The sequence below is a fragment of the Giraffa tippelskirchi genome, chromosome 11 (genome assembly GCF_054371585.1).
Source record: "Giraffa tippelskirchi isolate mGirTip1 chromosome 11, T2T-mGirTip1v1.2.pri, whole genome shotgun sequence".
NCBI classification, from domain to species: Eukaryota; Metazoa; Chordata; class Mammalia; order Artiodactyla; family Giraffidae; genus Giraffa; species Giraffa tippelskirchi.
In genome coordinates this window covers 148,559,935-148,578,988 of record NC_137285.1, presented here as the reverse complement: position 1 = coordinate 148,578,988, position 19,054 = coordinate 148,559,935, and the positions used below count along the sequence as shown (strand labels likewise).

Below are 19,054 nucleotides of genomic sequence, written 5' to 3'. Positions count from 1 at the left end.
CCTTGGTCACTTACAAGCACTGAAATTTTCAGCAAACCTCAGCTTCTCTGAGGCTCAAATTCCTTAAAAAACAAAAAATAAACCAAAAGACAACAAACAAAAAGTTACTGCAGGAAATTAAGTAAATAGTTCATGCAAAATGCTTAGCACTCACTGAGAAAACAAGGTGGGGGGTGGGAGAGGGAGGGCTGGCACTTAGTAACAGGGGACCACCGAGTACCAAAATAGAAAGCAATAAATTATACCGAGCTAATCATTTTGTTATTCCAACTGAATAATGATCTTAATTTATTTGCATCCATCCTCTCTCACTCATCTCTAGAGATCATCTACCTCATAAACCCAAGGCTGAAACTGCAATTACTCAGAGCTTCTTTCTTTTTAAGATTTCCAACAGTCCCCATTTTTATCCTAGCTGAAAGAACGTGTTCTAACCCCTTTGGCTCTCCATAATTGAACCCTAAGAAAGGCATTAAGACTCTAAGCACCCAAAGGAGGCCCCCACCTGGAACACAAACCATACCTTAGTCGTCTAACAAAGAAACCAACACCACACAGGAGTCAAACAAGGAAAGGAAAATTTGCAGAACTCATACTTACTTGCCATTTTCTACCCCCAAACCAAAATGAGGAGCAAAACAAAAAATAGAAGATTTACTTATTCACACTCTTCCTCTATTTCCTGGAAGAACTAGCAGAGGTGAAGTAAAAGACGAATCTTCCATCTTATCATTCAAAAGGCTCTAATAGTACACACCAGTCAAAACAATGCCTCAGTCCGTGGAAATGGTCCTGGACGCTACGTAACTGGGATGCTCACTGCAGCTATACGAAGCCGTGTTTAAAGCTGGACCCACACCACCACCACTCAGTCACCCAGAACCTATTTTCAAACTGCCTTTGTACTCGCTCGGATTCCCTCATCCCTCCCCCTAAAGGTTGACTGGGAAACTGACACTCTGGCAGCAACATGACCAATCCTCCAAAGATCCACCAAGAACCCTAGGCTGCAGTCATGGCTGAAGAGAGCATTCGTAAATTTGGAAATGATATAACTACAGCCCAGCAAAATATACACATTGTCCTTTTTCTTTCTTTTTAACTGCGCTTGCTATAATTAGATGATCCAGACATTAAAATCTTACTGTAGCCCTTGCATAAATTAGATTAAAAGAAGGAACAAAGTTCAGTTTCCTCTGAAGCTACAACCTCACGAGAATGAAATCATCTTTCACGAAATATCTTGTCCTGGAAAAGAAATTCAAGGAAGTGTTCTAGTCTAAAAACAATTAAGGGGCGGGGTGGGGTGGGGGGTTCAAAATCAGAGAGAGGATTATTATAGATACATACCAGTTTAAATGTAATAGCAGCTTACATATTAAGGACTATCCTGTTACCATTAGAGGAGTATCTATTGCAGTTATAATTTTGGAATGATTCACATTTTCAAAGGGAGAAGGAAGAGAACATCCAGTTTTCAGCTACTGAGGAGCCGGCTATATGCTTATCTAGTATTTTTGCAAGAATGTATGTGCAAAAGAAAAACAAATATTAAGATTGAATATAAGATATGAAAGCACAGTCATGGGCTTTCAGATCTTAAGAGATTGCTGATTTCACAGCAAGTTAACCAAATCAAAAATGCACCTCCAAAAAACAACTTTCAGTTTGGTTTAAAAATAAGAATTCCCCGTTCTTTCGCAAATGCATCCTAAACACTAGAGTTTATATTAAGTGTTTTAGCCTAACCTTTTTTTAATCCAAGCACAAAGCTGAAAATATTTCTTGTGTGCTACTTTACTCAGGTGAACTAAAACGCATGATTAGTTTCCTTATCCCTTTAAGCACGTAAACCAAACATTATTGTATATGCAGACTGAACATACAATACCTCCACAAATCTTTGCCATCAAAGATAGTTTTAGAAGGAAGGGTATGCCAATCCAGTTACCAAGGATCCATTTGTCTTCTTTTACAAGGCAAAGCAGGGAGGCTAAGTCTAGAAGGCGAAAGAGGCTGCCACCCACCACACCTGAAAAAGTGAAAGAGGGATCCACCCAGGAACAGCAGGGCTGAAACCGATCTGGGCCGTTCAAACTCTCTAGGGAGAAAAATATAACTATTTAAGCAGCAAAGCTCCCTGCAACTTTCCATTTTCACAAATTTAATGATAAAACGGAGAAAAAAAAAGTTTTGAAACATATGAAGAACCATCTGTATAACTAGCTTCCGACCCGGACAAATTCCTTTCCCAACCCACACACCACATGCCAAAAAAACCCAACTTTTGGTTTGGGCTCTGAAAACAGAAGTTTGTTAGCCTAACCTAGAAAAAAACACATACAATCAAAGACCACATCAAAATGTAAATTTGTGGAACAGCTCTCACCCCTCTGAATCTATTCATCTCCCTATATTAGACCTAGAAGTTTGTTTCTGGGTCTTGACTATCTTTCTTTGCTTTAAATATGATAAAATACCAAAATTCCCCCAAATAAGTAGAAAGAAAAATTAATAATTGTTTAAAAGCTACCCGTCAGCATAACAGACCCTCTCGTTTTCAAATTCCCTCGGTTACCGTGAGACAAAAATTCAACTTGGCTTATCCTGCTTTACCCGTCTATGCACATATTTTTTTAAAACGGCACACACCTCAAATGTGGACTTCTAAAAACCACTCCTTTAAGAAAGAAAACCAAGGCTCCGTCAATGTGCTGAGAAAGACAAATCCAGCAAGGTAGTTGCTTTTTCGCCACCTCTTCCTCCTTTCAGGATCTTTCCTGCTCTTCTTTCTCTCTCTTTTTTTTTTCCTCTCAGATCCAACACCTAAAATGGAAGTTGCACCCAGCCAAAGGCTAGGGAGCCTGGGTGGTGACAAACTGATCTGGCAGCCCTACCCCCTCGCTTTCCTAAGTGATGTCAGCCCCTGAGAACTTCCAATAGGAGCTAGGCATAAATCAGGGAGCTGCTTTTATCCAATAGGAAACTTTATTATAGGAAACGGGGAAAAAAAGCAAGAGGAGGAGAAAAAGAGACAGGGGGAAGTTTTATATATATATTTATATTTAAAGTGGAGACTGTATAATCTCTAAGGAATTACTGCAGAGCTGGGAGGAGTCGGGGAAAGGGGCTGAAGGAACAAGGGCTTTCTAGAATGGCATGCCTAAGAACCACGGTTCTCTTTGATGGTGGAGTTCTTGCTCCCTCCTTCCTTTCTGGGTGGGGAAGCAAAAAAGAGCTGATTTTATTTGCCTGCTGTTATTTGGTTTGTTGCTTTCTACCCCCACAGCATTTTCCCACAGGAAGATAGGAAGGGAAGGAGCAAGAAATACTAGAAACAGGGCTACAATGTGTTAACTGGGATGGTAGGGGATATCTGAGGTAAATTCTCAATTTTATTTTGGTTTAAATGCATTAGAGTTAACTAGAAAAACAAATACTTCGACTTAACATTTTTAGTGTCTATACTTTCAACTGGGCTTCCCTTGTGGGTCAGCTGGTGAAGAATCCGCCTACAATGTGGGAGACCTGGGTTTGATCCCTGGGTTGGGAAGATCCTCTGGAGAAGGGAAAGGCTACCCACTCCAGTACTCTGGCCTGGAGAATTTCATGGACTGTATATCCATGGGGTTGCAAAGAGTTGGACACGACTGAGTGACTTTCACATACATACATATATACATACAGACTTTCAACTAGAAGGAAGCTGAATTCGCTAGGCTGTTGAAGAAAATCAGTCTTCTTATTTTGTCCCCAAATCAAAATAATGTGGGCTTGAGGGGCATAGTAAGCCATATATTTGGAGACAACAGCATGTGTAAGGAAAAGAAACTCTCACATCAAGAAAATTCAATTCAGTTGTGAAGTTCAGGCTTAAGAAGGTCTAGTTCATACATTCTCTTTATGCTTGACCTAAACAAAGGATTACAACAGGTATTCTTTTTCTCATTAAGAGTTATCTTTAATATGTTCTTAGATTATTAGGCCATGAAGGGCAGAGATTGAAAATTTTTTTATGCTTACAAAGACTATTATATTATGGTCATTAACTATATGAAAATGATAATGATAAACTGAAAATTTCCTTTTTCTTTCTTCCTGAAAAATCTAAAAATCTGAAGACTGCTACCAAATGAATCTTCATAAAGTTTTCATAATTTAAAATAGTGGTTAAGAGCATAGGTTCTGCAGTAAGGCTGACTGGCTTCAGCCATCTCTCCTAAGTAAACCTATTCAAATAAATGTGCTACAGACTTTGTGGCTCTCCAGGTGGCGCAGTGGTAAAGCATCTGCCTGCAAGAGACTCAGGAGAATGGGTTCGATCCCTCGGTTGAGGAAAATCCCCTGGAGAAGGAAATGGCAACCCACTCCAGTATTCTTGCCTGGAGAATCCCATGGACAGAGGAGCCTGGGGCGGGCTACAGTCCATGGGGTCACAAAGAGTCGGACACGACTGAGCAAGCAGCACACACATGCTACACACTGTGCAACCCTGGAAAAGTTATATAATTTCTCTGTGACTCAGTTTCTTAACTATAAATGGAGATAATAACTATATCTCTCTCATAGGACTGTTGGAAGAATTAAAATACACATAAAGTTCTTAAAATAATACATGGCATACAGTATAAACTCAATAAGTTATGATTATCAATATCTACCCTGACAAAAAATTTTCAATAGCCCACCATTACCCCATAATAGCAACCAGTAATGAGGCATCCATCATGTGAGGGCACTTTACACTCATTATCCCTAACTTCTAAAATACCACCATGGAGACAGTATTACCACCATTTTACAGATGAGAAAATCAAGGCTCAGCAAGGTTAAGAAACTTGCCTGAGCTCATCCAGCTAAGGAGTAAACCCCTTATCAGTCTAACTCCAAACCCATGCTATTTCCATTACCTTACACTGTGGTCAGGATAAAGGTCAAGCTCCTCATCTGTTTTCAAGATCCATATTTATTCATCCAATACATTAAAGTAACATTGATTAACCATAATCTGACCCTTCTTATCTATCTAAACTGGAATTCCACTCCTCCTCAGCATGGAAGTACCCTTCCAGTTAGGTTTATCTGATCATTATCCACCCCCTCATATTTGGTCTACAGTCTCATAGACCCTGTTATTTGGTCTAATGTGGCCATAAAGAACTTCTCTCAGGAGTGCTGGAAGACCAAACAGACATCACAGCACCTGTCTGATAGGCTTTAAACAAACTAGAATGGGAAATGGATACATTTGACAAGGAAACAAACAGCCTTTAACTCTCATTGCCTAAGAATCTTTTCCAATTACCTTATCACATCTTTTACCCCTACTTTCCGTCTATTCCTAGTCCTGCACAGCAAGTTTAAAAGCCAAAGATGATTGTCAAAGGGAAACAACACCAGAAATCAACCAGTTTGTTGATTCACTGGTTCCTAGATGAGAGCCATTATCTACAATAAGCCATGCTTTTCTAGAGACAGATGAGTCTCGTTTCCTTCACACCATCACTAACAGATGGCAAATATTTTCCTGCCTGCCTTCACGCATGTGTCTGTGTGTTTTTCTATCTTCCCCACCAGAAGATAAGCTCCATGAAGGCATAAAAGTTGTCTTTCTAGTGTATCCCCAGAGTTCAGCCTTGTATATCATATTTAGCAACACACGAACAATGAAATGAAGTCTGTTGTCTTACTAGTTAAATAGTCCTGGACAAGTCATTTAACATTAATGAACTTGTAGATAACATTCAAAATAAAATTATATACAAATGTTCGAGATTTGACAGAAAACAGCGAAATTCTGCAAAGCAATTATCCTTCAATAAAAAATAAATTTTTAAAAGATTATATACAAACTTAAAAAGTTAACTCAGTGATGAAAAGTTGTTAAATTTATCTGAAACAGCCATCTCCAAATAAAGAATCATAAGGATTAACACTCACTGAGGGAAAAACTGTTTATACTCAGTGAAAAGAAAATAAACTAAAAAGACTTCCTCCTTTTGGGTTATTCTGAACACCTACTGTACGACATACACTCTTCTAGAGGTCAAGGGTAATGAGACAGACAAGTGTCCTGCTCTCAGGAAGTTTACATTCCAGCTGGGGCAGGGGAAATTGCAGAAGATTAATAAATAAGATGTCAGATGGAACACTATGCAGAGATCAAACAGACTGATGAGAATGTCTTCTGGCTTGTTCTAGATTGGATGTCAGGGACAAACTCTCTGGACAAGTGACATTCAAGGTGAAATCTGAATGGTAAGATGCAGCCAACCTTGAGAAATATATGAACAATGGTAACCACTAATGCCAAAGCCCTAAAGTGCGGGGTTGAAATATACTGGATCCAGCAGAACATGTTGGAAATGAGGGAGGTACAGGTGGGAATCAGAATATAAAAGCATCCATAGGTTAGAGAAGCGAGTTTTGATTTTATTCTAGGTGAAAGAAAGCCTGTGGAAATTTTAAACAGCAGAATGACATAATCCAATCAACATTTTGAAAAGGTCTGGCTGCTTATGTGACAAATGGATTAAAGTAGGGGGAAGAGTAAAAGCAAGGAAATGAGTTTGAAAGTCAAGTTGCAGTGATATGGAGCTGACTACAGTGGTAGCAGTAAAAATGGAGAGAAATCAATGGATGTGTTCAGAGAAAAAGTGCTGTTTTTATTGGAGGCTTTTTTTTCCTTTCCTTTTTTCTGTTTTTCATTTTGTTTTTAACCCATGGAAGACTACATTCAGTACTCATTTTTACAACTCTCAAAGTTTAACTTCTCCACCCACAACCATCATCACATACACACAAAGAAAAGATATCATAAACTGAACTATGAAATAAAACTGTACTTAAAAAAGAAATGTTAAAATTATTATATAGGGCAGAGCATTGTGCTGTGATGACTCTACTTCTAAAACAGCCTAAAACTATAAACGCCAAGGAGAAGACATTTCTAAAAATCCGACTCCCAAAAAACACTGGCTACCCATACAAAGGAAAACAAAACATTTTTATTTCTTTCTCCGCTTTGATGGCAACACATTACCATCCAAGGTTTGCCATTTTTGAAGCCGTGGGTAGGATGGCCATTTTTCATCCCTTTATAAAGTCGACTAACAAGATTTAACTAAGCTGTTGTTGCATTTAAAACAAACAAACAAACAAAAGTAAGAAGTGAGGCCTCTCTACCTCTTGAAAATTAATCTAATCCTGATAACAATATATTTCTGAGAGGATGCAATATTTACATTTTGTTGACAAACGCCATAGAATCACCTACGGTAGCACTTGCCGAGTCAAGTCTCCATTTCCACAGTAACAGATGCTGCAAACGAGTATTGTTCCGTCTTTTTTCCCTTGCTTGCTTCGGTGTGTATGTGTGTGTGTGCGCGTGCGTGTGTGTGACACGCTGGCAGCATCTAAAAACCTGTCCTCCTTCTGCTAAGTTGTATGTCCTTTCACGAACTGCTACCTCTTCAAAATATGACGGCAACCCCAAATGTCTTTCTGTTTCTTGTTTCTTTCTCCATCTCAAGGGCAGGGAGCTCAAAGTAGGAAAAATATTACCTGACTTGGCAATCCATGCCCCGCCCCATATTTCAATCAACTACCTCAGATCCTTTTCGAAAAGATGTAAGATGGCAGTCAAGATACACTTGAGCGCCCAGTGCTACTCACCCCTCTCCGCTTTGTCCCGGGACAGGTTCCCCGTCTCTCAGGTACCGTCCTTCCTGCCTCCGTCCAGGGGCCGCAGCGCCGGCTGCTCCGCGTGACCGCACCGCACTGGGTCCCCGGTGCCGTTGGATTCGGCCGGCTCCGTCCAGCGCAGGACGACACCGGGCAGCCACCTGAAGCCAGGACCCAGGTCCCAACACGCACGGGGCAGAGAACTGCTGTCTGGATTTCCGACGCGGCTCGGCGTGCTCTCAGAATGTGTGATCTCAAGATCATTTAATTTTTGATCTCATCCCTGAAAACAGCTTGTTTCCGGCCAGGAACAAGACCTCACCACTCGAGATGCCTCCGGATGGCGAGTTCTGCCCCCCCCGCCTCGGGTCCCCAGGTCTCCCAGATGTGGGTCTGGGGTGGAGTCTATGACAAACTTGAAATCAGGAGTTAGCCCAGGGACCTTGTTCCAGAACATTCCTGGCCTCAGGAGCCACCTAGTGTGAGAGACATGTGGGACCAGGTGCTACCGGCGCCATCCGGAAGCCTTCGCCTCCATTACGCCTCGGGCGCTCTTAGCTGCACCGAGGCCATTAGGAGCCTCCTCCACGGGAAGCCGGAGGTGGCCTCCCACCTCCTTTGAGCCTCTTTTCCGTTTGTTTTCATCGGGTGCCAAGGATGAGGCCTGCCCCCCAGAAGAATCCCTCCCCGGCGGGCCCTTCCCCCTGTCTCTCGCCGTGGGAGCGCTCTTGCCCCCAGCCCCCAAGTCCCTCGAGACTTAGCTTCCCGCCCAAAGCGCCCCTCGCCCTGTGATTGGCTGTCTGAGGGGCCTTGGCCAATGGGGGATGACGTATTCCCCCGGCGTCAACCCGCAAGGCTGTGGGAGGAGGAAGCACGTCGGGTCCGCGACGTGCGTGCGTGTGGTGCGCGAGGACGGTGGCGCGAGGTGTGTGGCGCTGGCTGCGTGGCCGCAGGCTTTCGCTGTCACCCCCCGCCCCCCGGTGCACGCTTGTGCCGGGGCCCGCGGCAGGACGAGGGCACCCGGAGGGCGGCTGCAAAGCCCGTGCGGCCGGAGGCGACAGTGAGGGCGAGCCTTGGATTCGGGCCTCCGGGACCCCCACGCTCCATTCCCAGAAACCTTCGCGCCTAGAGGTCTCTCTTCAAAGGAGTTGGGCCCCGGGCGCCCGGACCTTGCGGGACGCCCAGCTTTGCAGGACCTTCCCTGAAGCCCTGCGTTCCCCGCTCCGCCAACCCCGATTCCTTTGGTTCTGGACAGGGAAGGAGACCTTGGGACGTTGTGCAGCTTTGCTAAGCCTCCCCGCGCCAGGCTGGAGTGTGGGAGGAAGCAAGGCAGGCTGGATCGAGGACCCAAGCACCGAGACGAACGCAGGAGCATCTCCTCCCACGGAGCTATTCCAGGTTGGGTCTGGGGACGAGGCCCAGTGCTGGTGAGTCGGGAAGTCTCCCCCAGGGCCTACGTTTGGGCCCGTGCAACCGCTGCCATCCTCCACTCCCGTGTCTCTAGCTGGGATGGAATTGAGCCTACGGTTTCTTAATTTACCTTTTCCACTCTTTTCTTTTCCGATAGTTTGACGTGAACCGTTGGGAGCCCCAGTGCCACCTGACAGAAACCTGCATGCCAGGAAAGGAACGTCACCTGTGCAGCGTGTGGGGATCTCAGTGCAGAAAACAGGAAACGTAGTAAGCCTGAAGTCCTAATACCCAGCTTGTGTTGGGAAGGGGTAGAATCTAGCATAATCATCCTTGCTTCACTGTTAGCCAGATAGTTAGCCAGATTGACAAACCTGAAGGCTAAATTCTGTGCCAATTTCCAGGCGGAAACAGGCTTCCTTTGGACAAGAACATCTGAACCAAGGGTGGCAGTCTTATTTCAGTTGGAGACCTTCTCACCAAGTCCAGCAACTTCTTTTCTTTGCTGTGCACCCTCTGCTGGTTAGTGTGATAGAGTGAGTTTGGAGAAAATAAGGCGTGTATGACTTCTTAGAGATCATTTAATACTCAATAAGTGTTGTGTTAAAATGTGTTAAATGTGGGAAGTATACCCATGAAACTCAGAAATGTGATGCTCAGGAAGAATATGAGTAGTCAGCCCATAGGAGTTGAGTCCCTGGTAATATGAATGAGGAAGGTTCAAGGATAACAAGAATTCCATTTTTGTAGTGCTAGTTCTGTGCCAGGCACTCACACTGCTAAGCAGTTTGGTAGAAATTGACCCATTAAATCTCTCAAACAGCCTTATGAGGTTAGTGCAGGAGTGTTATAATTCCCATTTCCTAGCTAGACCAGAAAAGTAAGACTCAGAGAAGTTAGATCATTTTCCTGAAATTGTACAGCTAAGCTAATAACAGAGCTGAGACTCAAATCTAAGGCTATCAGTGAGCTCCCACCTGTAACCACTAGGATATTCTTAAGATACCCTTGGGGGCACAATTCCTGGGTTTATGGTTCCTCAATTCATGCTTTTGTCTCTTACTTTCAAAATTTCCCTGTCATTTTAAAGATGAAAAGAAGTAGGCATAACCATGCCTCTGAAAGGTATTATCTCACCCACAGGAATCTGATCCATGAAAACCCAGAAAGTTTGTTACGAGGCCAACATGTGCTCTCCTGCCAGTCCCAAAATCCTGTACCGGAATCCCCGGTTCCTCCGGCTAGCTTTTCTGCAGCTTTATCACCAGCAACAGAGTGGTGTGTTCTGTGATGTCCTTCTGCAGGCAGAAGGTAAGAGACTAGTAGGCACTCAATTGAAAACTCACCGTAGACTTAAGAGGAAATGATTTTAGGGCCAGGCAGTAAAGGACAAAACCAGGAAAGTGTGTAATGATTGCCTTTGAGTCCTGTTTGGTAAAGAGATTTTTCTGGGACGGGTACATTTTTCAAGAGTGAAAGTGAGATTATGCTCCTTCTCTTAAAAAAAAATGAACTAATTATAAAGTGTCATAAGTGTAGAAATTCTGTAAAATGTGGATAATGTGGCAGTGGGATGATTGTGAAGATTGAGTTTAACATACGTGAAACACTTAGAAAGGTACTTTTAATGTTGTACTAAGCAGAATGTAAGTATTAGATGGTCCTGTTATGTATTTTTCTATTTTCTTTTTTCTTTATTATTTTGGGCCGCGCTGGGTCTTTATTGCTGCGCCGGCTTTTCTCTAGTTGCGGTGAGTGGGGACTGTTCATCACAGTGCGCAGGCTTCTCATTGCAGTGGCTTCTCTTGTTGCGGTACATGGGCTCTAGAGTGCACGGGCTTCAGTAGATGGGTCCCTGGGCTCTAGAGCACAGGCTTAATAGTATGGCTTACTTGCTTCTCAGCATGTGGGATCTTCCCAGACCAGGGACTGAACCTGTGTCTCCTGCATTGGCTGGCAAATTCTTTACCACTGAGCCACCAGGGAAGCCCTGTTTTCCTATTGTCTTGCCAAGCAAGTATCTTCATCTCTTGCTGGTTCACTTTCTTCGTTAGCAACATTATGTAACACTTTCCAGTTTACCAAGTACATATAGCATATTTAGTGTCTCATCTTGATTCTGATAACAGCCTTGTGAGATAAAGAATGTTGTTATATGGTTCCAGTTCTACAGATGTGCGAATTGAGACAGCGATTTAAGTGACTTGTCTGTTGGTTCTCTTAGAGTTGCGATTCATTCCTTTTTTCAAAGTAAACCAAAAAAGTATACTGTACTAGCATGGGCACATACTATGTATGAAGATAAAGTCCATCCTTGTAAGGAAACCATATAAGGGCGAGATATTCAAATAACCAGTGCGTTCAGATAACTGGGCGGTATACTAAAAAACACTGGGGTAGGTATAGGCTGATAAAGGAGCTCAAAAGAGTCACATACTTCACAGACTTGAGGAGGTTGGGAGATAGGGGTTAGGGAGATTTTCTTAGAGGAAATAACCTCTTAGGTGTGTTGTGAAGGACAAACGGAAGTAGGAAGAAATGGGGAAGGATTTTCCCAGGCAGGGAAAACAGCATGTAGAGATTTAGAGGTATGGATCAGAGGTTTGCAAGTGGTTCATTATGGCTAGAACACAGACTATAAGAAGTGTGTTGATCAGAGCTGTGGCTAGAGAAATTAGCAGGTCTGAAGTGTTATACCAAGGAAGTTGGTTTTGTCCTAAAAACACTGGAAATGTAGATTTTAAGAAGAAGGTCATAACTGCTTTAGAAACAGCACTCAGACTGCAATGAGGGGAATTATTAGATTGTTATTGAGTCCAGATAAGAGGCTGTTTTGGGATCCAGGAGGAAGGGAATTGTGGCCTGAACTAAGGCATTGAGAATAGAAAGAAATGTATGGTCTATGAGTTGTTAAAGAGAAGTATTAAAGAGGTGTACGGATGTGAAAGTTGGACCATAAAGAAGGCTGAGTACCAAAGAATTGATGCTTTCAAATTGTGGTGCTGGAGAAGACTCTTGCGAGTCCCTTGCACTGCAGGGAGATCAAACCAGTGAGTGCTAAAGGAAATCAACCCTGAATTCATTGGAAGGACTGATGCTGAAACTGAAGCTCCAGTACTTTGGCCACCTGATGCAAAGAGCCAACTCATTGGAAAAGACCCTGATGCTGGGAAAGATTGAGGGCATGAGAAGAAGGGGCTGACAGAGGATGAGATGGTTGGATAGCATCACTGACTCAATGGACATGAGTTTGAGCAAGCTCCGGGAGATAGTGAAGGACAGAGAAGCCTGGTGTGCTGCCGTCCATGGGGTCAAAGAGAGTTGGACACGAATCAACAACTGAACAACAGCAACAAAGAATTTACAAAACTTGCTGCAGTTAAGAACACAGGTTGAGGTAGCCTTGGGTTCAAATCTTGTCCCTGCTCCTTAACTAACGGTAATGTTGCGCATTACTACACTGTGCCACAGTTTACTCATCTGTAATAACAACTACGTCACAGGGTTGCAGTGAAGATTAAAATTATTTCTGGTAAGGCGCCTGGCACATAATAAGGACTCAAGTTACTGGCTGTTTAAAGAAAACTTAATATTTGATTAGATGCAGTGGGTAAGAGAAAAGGAAGAATCAAATATGACTTCTAGTTTTCAGGCCTGGGCCACTGGGTATCTTATTTTGAAGTAAAAATCAGGAAGTTTTGAAGTGTGGGGAATGGTGAGTTTACTTTCTAGAAATGTTGCATTGGAGGTACTTATGGGACATCCATGTAGTCTTGCAGGCAATGGCGTGCTTAGTATTTCAGAAGATGTCTGGGCAGAAGTTGGATCTGGGAATCATCAGCAAAGCCTTTGCTAATGGAAGCCATGGGAGAGGGGAAAATTGCCTAGGAAGTGCACATAAAATGAAAACGTGGCTCAGGACAGTGGATACCAGGCAGTGGAGAGAGTTCAGGAGAGAACTGAGCCCTTATTGAAAAGTGAAAAGTGTTAGTCACTAAGTCGTGTCCAACTCTCTGTGAACCCATGGACTGTAGCCCCCCAGGCTCCTCTGTCCATGGAATTCTCCAGGCCAGAATACTGGAGTGGGTACCCATGCCGTCCTCCAGGGGATGTTCCCGACCCAGGGATGGAACCTGGGTCTCCTGCATTGCAGGCAGATTCTTTATTGTCTGAGCCACCAGGGAAGCAAGCCCCTGATTATCCTGATTATCCATATCCAAAGCTCATGATCTTTTTATTAGATCACAAGCAGCTTCTGTACAAATTTTTAAACTCTTGGGTGAGTCAAAAACATTTATTTAGCAAGTGTTTGATCCCCTACTCTGTGTCAAGTGCTGGGTATTATTCAGTGAGTCAAAGAGACATGGTCCGTGTCCTCAGAGCTTACAAGTGTAGTGAAGGAGATGGACAGTTCCAATGCAAATAGCTGAATGCTCTGATAGCTACAGCGCACCTAACCAGACGGGATGGCGGAGGAGGGGTGGGAAAGCCTAAAATAAACCTTTAAGGATAAAAAATGAGTTAGCTGGGTAATGGCAGGATGTTCCAGGTAGGCAGAAGAAACAAAATTTCTCCTACTTGAACTTCCATGAGGGAGACGGAGAAGGGACAGCACCTTCAGGTAGTAGTGTCTGTGTTGAACCCACGAGCTCGCCAGTGGGCCTGAGATAAACACTTGGGTTTCCCTCCAGGTGAGGCAGTCCCAGCCCATTGCTGCATCCTGTCAGCCTGCAGCCCCTTCTTCACAGAGCGCCTGGAGCGGGAGAGGCCAGCTCAGGGTCGGAAGGTGGTGCTGGAGCTGGGGGGCCTGAAGATCAGGACCCTGAGGAAGCTGGTGGACTTCCTGTACACCTCTGAGATGGAATTATCTGGGGAAGAAGCCCAGGATGTGCTTTCTGCAGCCCGCCAGCTCCGTGTGTCTGAGCTCGAATCCCTTCAGCTAGAGGGTGGGAAGCTGGTGAAGGTCCCTCAGGGGCGAAGGTTGAACAGGGAGTGCCTGCAGTCTCCCAGCTCCGCGCCAATCTCTGCCAGGGTGGTGGCTTCCAGCCGTAGGCCTCGGGCTCCCTTGCCTGTCACCCAGGCGCCCTGTCCTCTTGGGGCAGCGAGACTGAAGTCCTCGGGGAAGGAGGAGGGGCCGCCGGAGAAGAACCTACGACAGAACCCAGAGAACTCGTCTGGCACTCTACTGCTCAAGAGGAAGGCCAAGGCCTGCCCAGCTCCACAGGAAGCAAGCGCCTCACCATGGAGCCACGGTCAGGGACCCAGAGAGAACAGGAGCGGCCCCGCCCTCGTTCCTGCAGCACTCTCCCCACCCAGCTCGTACCCTTCCTCCGATGAGCGGCTCCTGCCCAGGAAGATCAAGCTGAGCCGCTCAAAGCCGCCTCCCGATGTCTGTACCTCGAAGCCTGCCAGCCTCCTCAGTGCGCCCAGCTCAGTGCCCACAGCCCCTGGCCGGCGTCTCTGGCGGCAGAAGAGCACAAATAAAGCAGCGCCCGAGGACAGGCAGCAAACAGGGCGAAGCAGCCCTCTCAGGAGCGGCCCAGGCGCCTCGGGTCTGGGGAAGAACAAGACGAGGAGCCCTGAAGTCAGGGCCCCTCACCCGGACCCTGCAGAGGAGGGGCAGGTTGGGAGAGTGAAGCTTCGCAAGCTTGTCAATGGGACCTGCTGGGAGGTAGTTCAGGAGCCTCCCCTCAAAATCTCTCGGGACAGCCCTCAAATCCCAGAACTCAAAGACTCAGAAGAGCCTCTGGGGACACAGCCATCCTCAGGTAACCAGCAGGACATGTCATCCGCGAGAACAGACCTGTGTGAGGACTCCCCCGTGTGCTCCAGGCTACAAGACATTCTGCTCTCTGCTGACCACTCCCCAGACCAGCCAGTGGAGAAGTCTGAGTTTGGGTCCAGTCCAGAGCTGGTAGGGAAGGAACCTGGACTGGACACGGACTGCAGAGAGTCCTACATGCTCAGCACAGCGCTGCTTGGGCCGCCCTGCGAAGCTGAGGAGTACCGCATCACCAGCGCCGCCGCCACCAGCGAGCTGGAGGAGATCCTGGACTTCATGCTCTGTGGCTCCGACATGGAGCCACCCCTGGGGTCTCTGGAGAGTCCCCCGGCCGAGGGCTGCAGGACCCCGAGTTACCACCTGGCGGAAACAGGCAAGACCTGGATCGAAGGGGAAGAATGGTGTTTGCCCGACGTGGAGCTCTGGCCCAGGGAGCCTACAGGACTGGAAAAGGAATCTCTTGGTGAGAACAAAGGGCCAGCTGAGCCCTTTAGCCCCCTAGTTCTGCCCTCTGAGAACAAAGAGCCAGCTGAACCCTTCAGCCCCCTTGTCATGCCCTCCGAGGTAAGTGAGGGGGAGGTGTTTGCAGTGGGAGGCTCTTGGACTCCAGACCTGGAAATCACCAGCTCCCAGCCTCTGGAAGGTCAGAGAGACAGACTTCTCCACATGGACTCCCTTGACCATCCCCAAAGGTCCTATGGAGAGCTCTCACCTCCCTGTTCAAACTGGGTGGAGGCTGGCCTGGAAGTGTCCCTATCAATGGATGAGGTATTATACCCAGCTCCAGAGGCAGGCAAGGAGGGATCTGGCAACTGTGAGTTGGTGGGTCCACTTCCTGCCAGCCCTGAAGAGGAGATTGATGTAGACTCCCTGTCAGAGGGGATTGTACCCACGAGTATTCTCTCTGTGTGGCCTGAGCCTTCCCCCGAGTCAGAAACAGAGGTAGATATACTAACGTAGTGGCATAGCGGGGAGGTCAGGTCACATGCTGGCTAACAGAAGGTCCACCGACAGGCCAGCATATGTCCTCTGTCCCTGTCCTCTTAGCACCAGAGGCAGGCATGCCCGTAGCTCTCCTTCCCTCCCAAGGCTTTTAGAGCCAGGCAAAAGTCATTCCATAGGTAGAAAATTATGAACTTGAACCACCTTACTTCTTTTATAATCTTGTCTTCCAGTTAGTGACAAGTGAAACAATAAACTGTGTGGTCACGAACTCTAGTGGGTCATAGGTAACAGCCAAAGCCAGGCCTCCCCGATCAGCTGGCATCTAATAACTAGTACTTGGTGTGTATGGCTTAGTCACTGCCAGCATGGGAAGTGTAGCCAAAACCTCCACAGGGCTGGGAAGATGTCCTGCACCATCACTTCTGAGAAGTGAGGTGAGAAAGATCGTTACTTTTATTTCCTTTTCCCCCATAGTTTTTACAAGTAAAGTATTTCCCATGCTGTAATAAGGACCATAGGAGACCCAGGTTAATTGGTGACCTTAGGCTCTGAAGAACACAAGGACCAATCCCATAAGACTGGCACCCCTTACCATACTAATAAATTTACTTCATGACTCAGGCTTTATATCAACTCAGATCCTTTAATTTTTATTAAACCAAATCCAAGAACTTTTCAATGTCTTACTAGAGGGTTGCCTCACAACTGAACCATCGTTTCTGGAGGGGAGGAAACCACAGCTTCGGGGACATGACTGCAGTTTGGCCATGTCCCGTCATAAACGCTCCAACATCACCAGGGACAGGCTGTGAAAATGAGAAAGGAAAAGAGTTAGTGACGGGATCCAGATAATCCTGGCCAGCCCTCCTCCACTGAAGGAACACACGGACCCAGGAGAGCTCAAGAATTGCGTACACACACCGCCCCCATCTCACTCAACATCAAGTGCCTGACGACGCGCCAAAGCCCTGTGTGCAGCACTCAGGATAAAGACAGGGTCGAATCCACCAGGAGTGGCGCGCCACCTTGCAGGGCTGGCAGCACATACGGTAACACAAGAGGGCAGCAGCCATACCTGAAACTGCAGACGTTTGGCCAGGAAGAGGAGAATCAAAACACACACAAATGAGGGCATCGGTGGGGTTTACAGGACAGTGAGGTGTGTTTTTAAAACAGAGAAAATCGGCCCAGACTCCAAGGGACACAGTTCTCTGCATCCTCTAAGGACACAATTTGCATTCTCATAGTCATTTACATTACCAACGGCATTCCACGCCTCAGCTCAGAGACGCTGAATGAGACACGAAGGCTGTACCAAAGGCCACAATGAATAGGAAACCGTTTTGGGGGGGACGGGGGGGGCGACTGAAGTTTTTCCCACCAGGAAAAAGGGGAAGAGGTATTCCCACTAGAGGAAATCCTGAGAGCAGAAGCGAGTTATGGAGATGTAGGTTCTGTGTGAAATCGGGTTTAACAGGAAGGGCTGCTTCGCCAGCAGCCGCACAAAGATCAGCCCACTCCCCACCCCCCCCATTCACCATCTCGAACCTCAGCGAGACACCTTCTGCCCCACCTCCCTACGAAAGGTACTTCTTCAGCTCCTCCAGCACCACGTGAGGCTCCGGAAACTTGAGTTTGCGTGGGGGCCCCTTCTTAAGACCCGTCCACAGCTCCGCGCCTGGGAAGAAAGGCCACATGAAGCGCAACGGCTCCGGAACCCTGCAGCCGTCCCCCGAAGCCACCGGGAGGCGGCGGTCTGCAGGCCCGCACTGCCCCGGCCCGCACTCACTGCTGCCGTCGGCGCGCAGCAGCGTCACCTCGAAGCTGCCCCTCCGCGGCCTGGCGGGGTTCACCTTCACCGCCAGCTCGGGGGCCTGCAGGCGCAGCGCCTGGCTCAGGGCCGCGGCGTTGCGCGCGTACACGCGTCAGCTCGTGCTGCGGGGAAAGAGGCGAGGTCAGAGCCGGGACCCGGCCTGCGGCGCCCTCGCCCTCGCGCGCCCCGCCGCGCCCCGGGCCGCTCACCAGTGTTCGATGACGACGCTCGGCCCCTCCACTCCCCGCTCCTGGCCGCCGGCCGGCTTCTCCCGCTTCTCGGTCGCTGCGACCAGCGCCGCCTCGGCCTTCCGCTTCCTCCCGCGGGACGCCATGGCGCCTGGAGCCCAGCCGGGGACAGGGCGCGGCCGCGGCCACCGGGCACAGGCCAGCCCGGCTCCGAGCGCCGAACCGCAGCCCAGGAACTCGGCTCCCGGCGCGAAACCTCTCAAGCGGCGGAAAGCGACGCGGCGCTGGGCGCACACGTGGTCTGGAGGCGGGGCCTCGGGCGAAGCCGCGCCGCGCGCACGGGCGGGGAGGGGCGGGGCGCCGCGCCCAACCACCGTGCTTGGGGGCCGGGTCTCTGAAAACAGTCAAGTCTTCACGCAGGCTTTTCTGTAACGGCGGCGCCAGCTTGAACGGTGTCCATCAGGACTGCTACCCAAAACTTCGCTCCTGGGATCCACGGATCAGTCCCAGACCAAGTGTACAGCTTAACTGAGATTAAGTAAACTTTGTTACGGGTGCAAGGTTTTGATTTGAAGCTTGGATTGTTTCCTAGTCTTTAAAGCCAAGCCAGTATATCTCCAGTTCATTTTGAGCTTCTTCCAAGTTAATTGCTTAGATCTAACATCGGTATTCATTCAGGATCGTTCATAAACTAGTATGAATAAATAATAAGTAAATTAACTATATTGTCTACATCATTGATTTTCAAGTGGGATAGTAGGGTGTTTGTAATATCAAGACCACTTGAGGAACATTTTATTTTTTTTTTGAGGAACATTTTAAAATGCATGCAAAGGTCCTGAGATTTTGATGAGCCTACCTATGTCTATTTTGAAAAAGATGCCCAGGGATTTCGTAAGTCCTACTCATCCCTCATTTCCTACCCCTTCTCTCTCATTAAGGTCTGTATTGTCATATCATCATAATCTAGTAGATTCTTCAGTTCTGTTGGATAGCTACTCTTCAAAAGGGCTTCCCAGGTGGCTAAGTGGTAAAGAATTCACTTGCCAATGCAGGAAATGGGTGAGTTTCTGGGTTGGGAAGATCCCCTGGAGAAAGGAAATGGCAACCCACTCCAGTATTCTTGCCTGGGAAACCCCATAGACGGAGGAGCCTGGCAGACTCATCCATAGGGAAGCAAGAGTCGGACATGACTGAGCGACTCAACACCAACCTAGGGACGACCCAAACCTC

At 47.1% G+C, this 19,054-nt stretch overlaps 3 protein-coding genes across 23 annotated transcripts in view; 1 reads left to right on the top strand and 2 right to left on the bottom strand.

The window, feature by feature from the left end:
• CTNND1 (catenin delta 1) overlaps window positions 1-8,419 on the bottom strand; it is a 49,820-nt gene extending 41,401 nt beyond the window's left edge. For 6 of the 13 annotated variants that reach the window (XM_081539014.1, XM_081539010.1, XM_081539017.1 and 3 more), the window contains exon 1: window positions 7,675-8,419. Coding sequence is in view for 2 of the 13 variants with exons in the window: in XM_081539012.1 (XP_081395138.1) it covers window positions 7,675-7,947 (273 nt within the window). In the remaining 11 variants the exon portion in view is untranslated. Of the gene's footprint in view, window positions 1-1,891; window positions 2,102-2,652; window positions 2,912-7,674 lie in introns of those variants that run through there. The other 7 variants (XM_081539015.1, XM_081539011.1, XM_081539018.1 and 4 more) reach the window with 3 other exon arrangements.
• BTBD18 (BTB domain containing 18) lies at window positions 7,777-16,447 on the top strand. 7 transcript variants are annotated; one of them, XM_081539036.1, is made up of 7 exons: window positions 7,777-8,026; window positions 8,939-9,081; window positions 9,251-9,363; window positions 9,498-9,615; window positions 10,237-10,404; window positions 13,785-15,338; window positions 16,295-16,447. In XM_081539036.1, the coding sequence occupies exons 5-7, from the start codon at window positions 10,248-10,250 to the stop codon at window positions 16,324-16,326; spliced, it is 1,743 nt and encodes a 580-aa protein (XP_081395162.1). In that variant the 5' UTR covers window positions 7,777-8,026; window positions 8,939-9,081; window positions 9,251-9,363; window positions 9,498-9,615; window positions 10,237-10,247; the 3' UTR covers window positions 16,327-16,447. The 7 variants fall into 7 exon arrangements, with proteins under 7 accessions (XP_081395162.1, XP_081395161.1, XP_081395160.1 ...); XM_081539035.1 differs by having other exon boundaries at window positions 8,939-9,110; XM_081539034.1 differs by lacking the exon at window positions 16,295-16,447 and having other exon boundaries at window positions 13,785-16,085.
• On the bottom strand, window positions 16,444-18,089 carry SELENOH (selenoprotein H). Of its 3 annotated transcripts, none has more exons than XM_081539044.1 (4): window positions 17,843-18,089; window positions 17,610-17,755; window positions 17,369-17,498; window positions 16,444-16,626 (listed from the first exon to the last, which is right to left on the bottom strand). In XM_081539044.1, the coding sequence occupies exons 1-3, from the start codon at window positions 17,965-17,967 to the stop codon at window positions 17,398-17,400; spliced, it is 372 nt and encodes a 123-aa protein (XP_081395170.1). In that variant the 5' UTR covers window positions 17,968-18,089; the 3' UTR covers window positions 16,444-16,626; window positions 17,369-17,397. The 3 variants fall into 3 exon arrangements, with proteins under 3 accessions (XP_081395170.1, XP_081395172.1, XP_081395171.1); XM_081539046.1 differs by having other exon boundaries at window positions 17,382-17,498; XM_081539045.1 differs by having other exon boundaries at window positions 17,394-17,498.
• Between the last annotated feature and the right edge of the window lie 965 nt (window positions 18,090-19,054).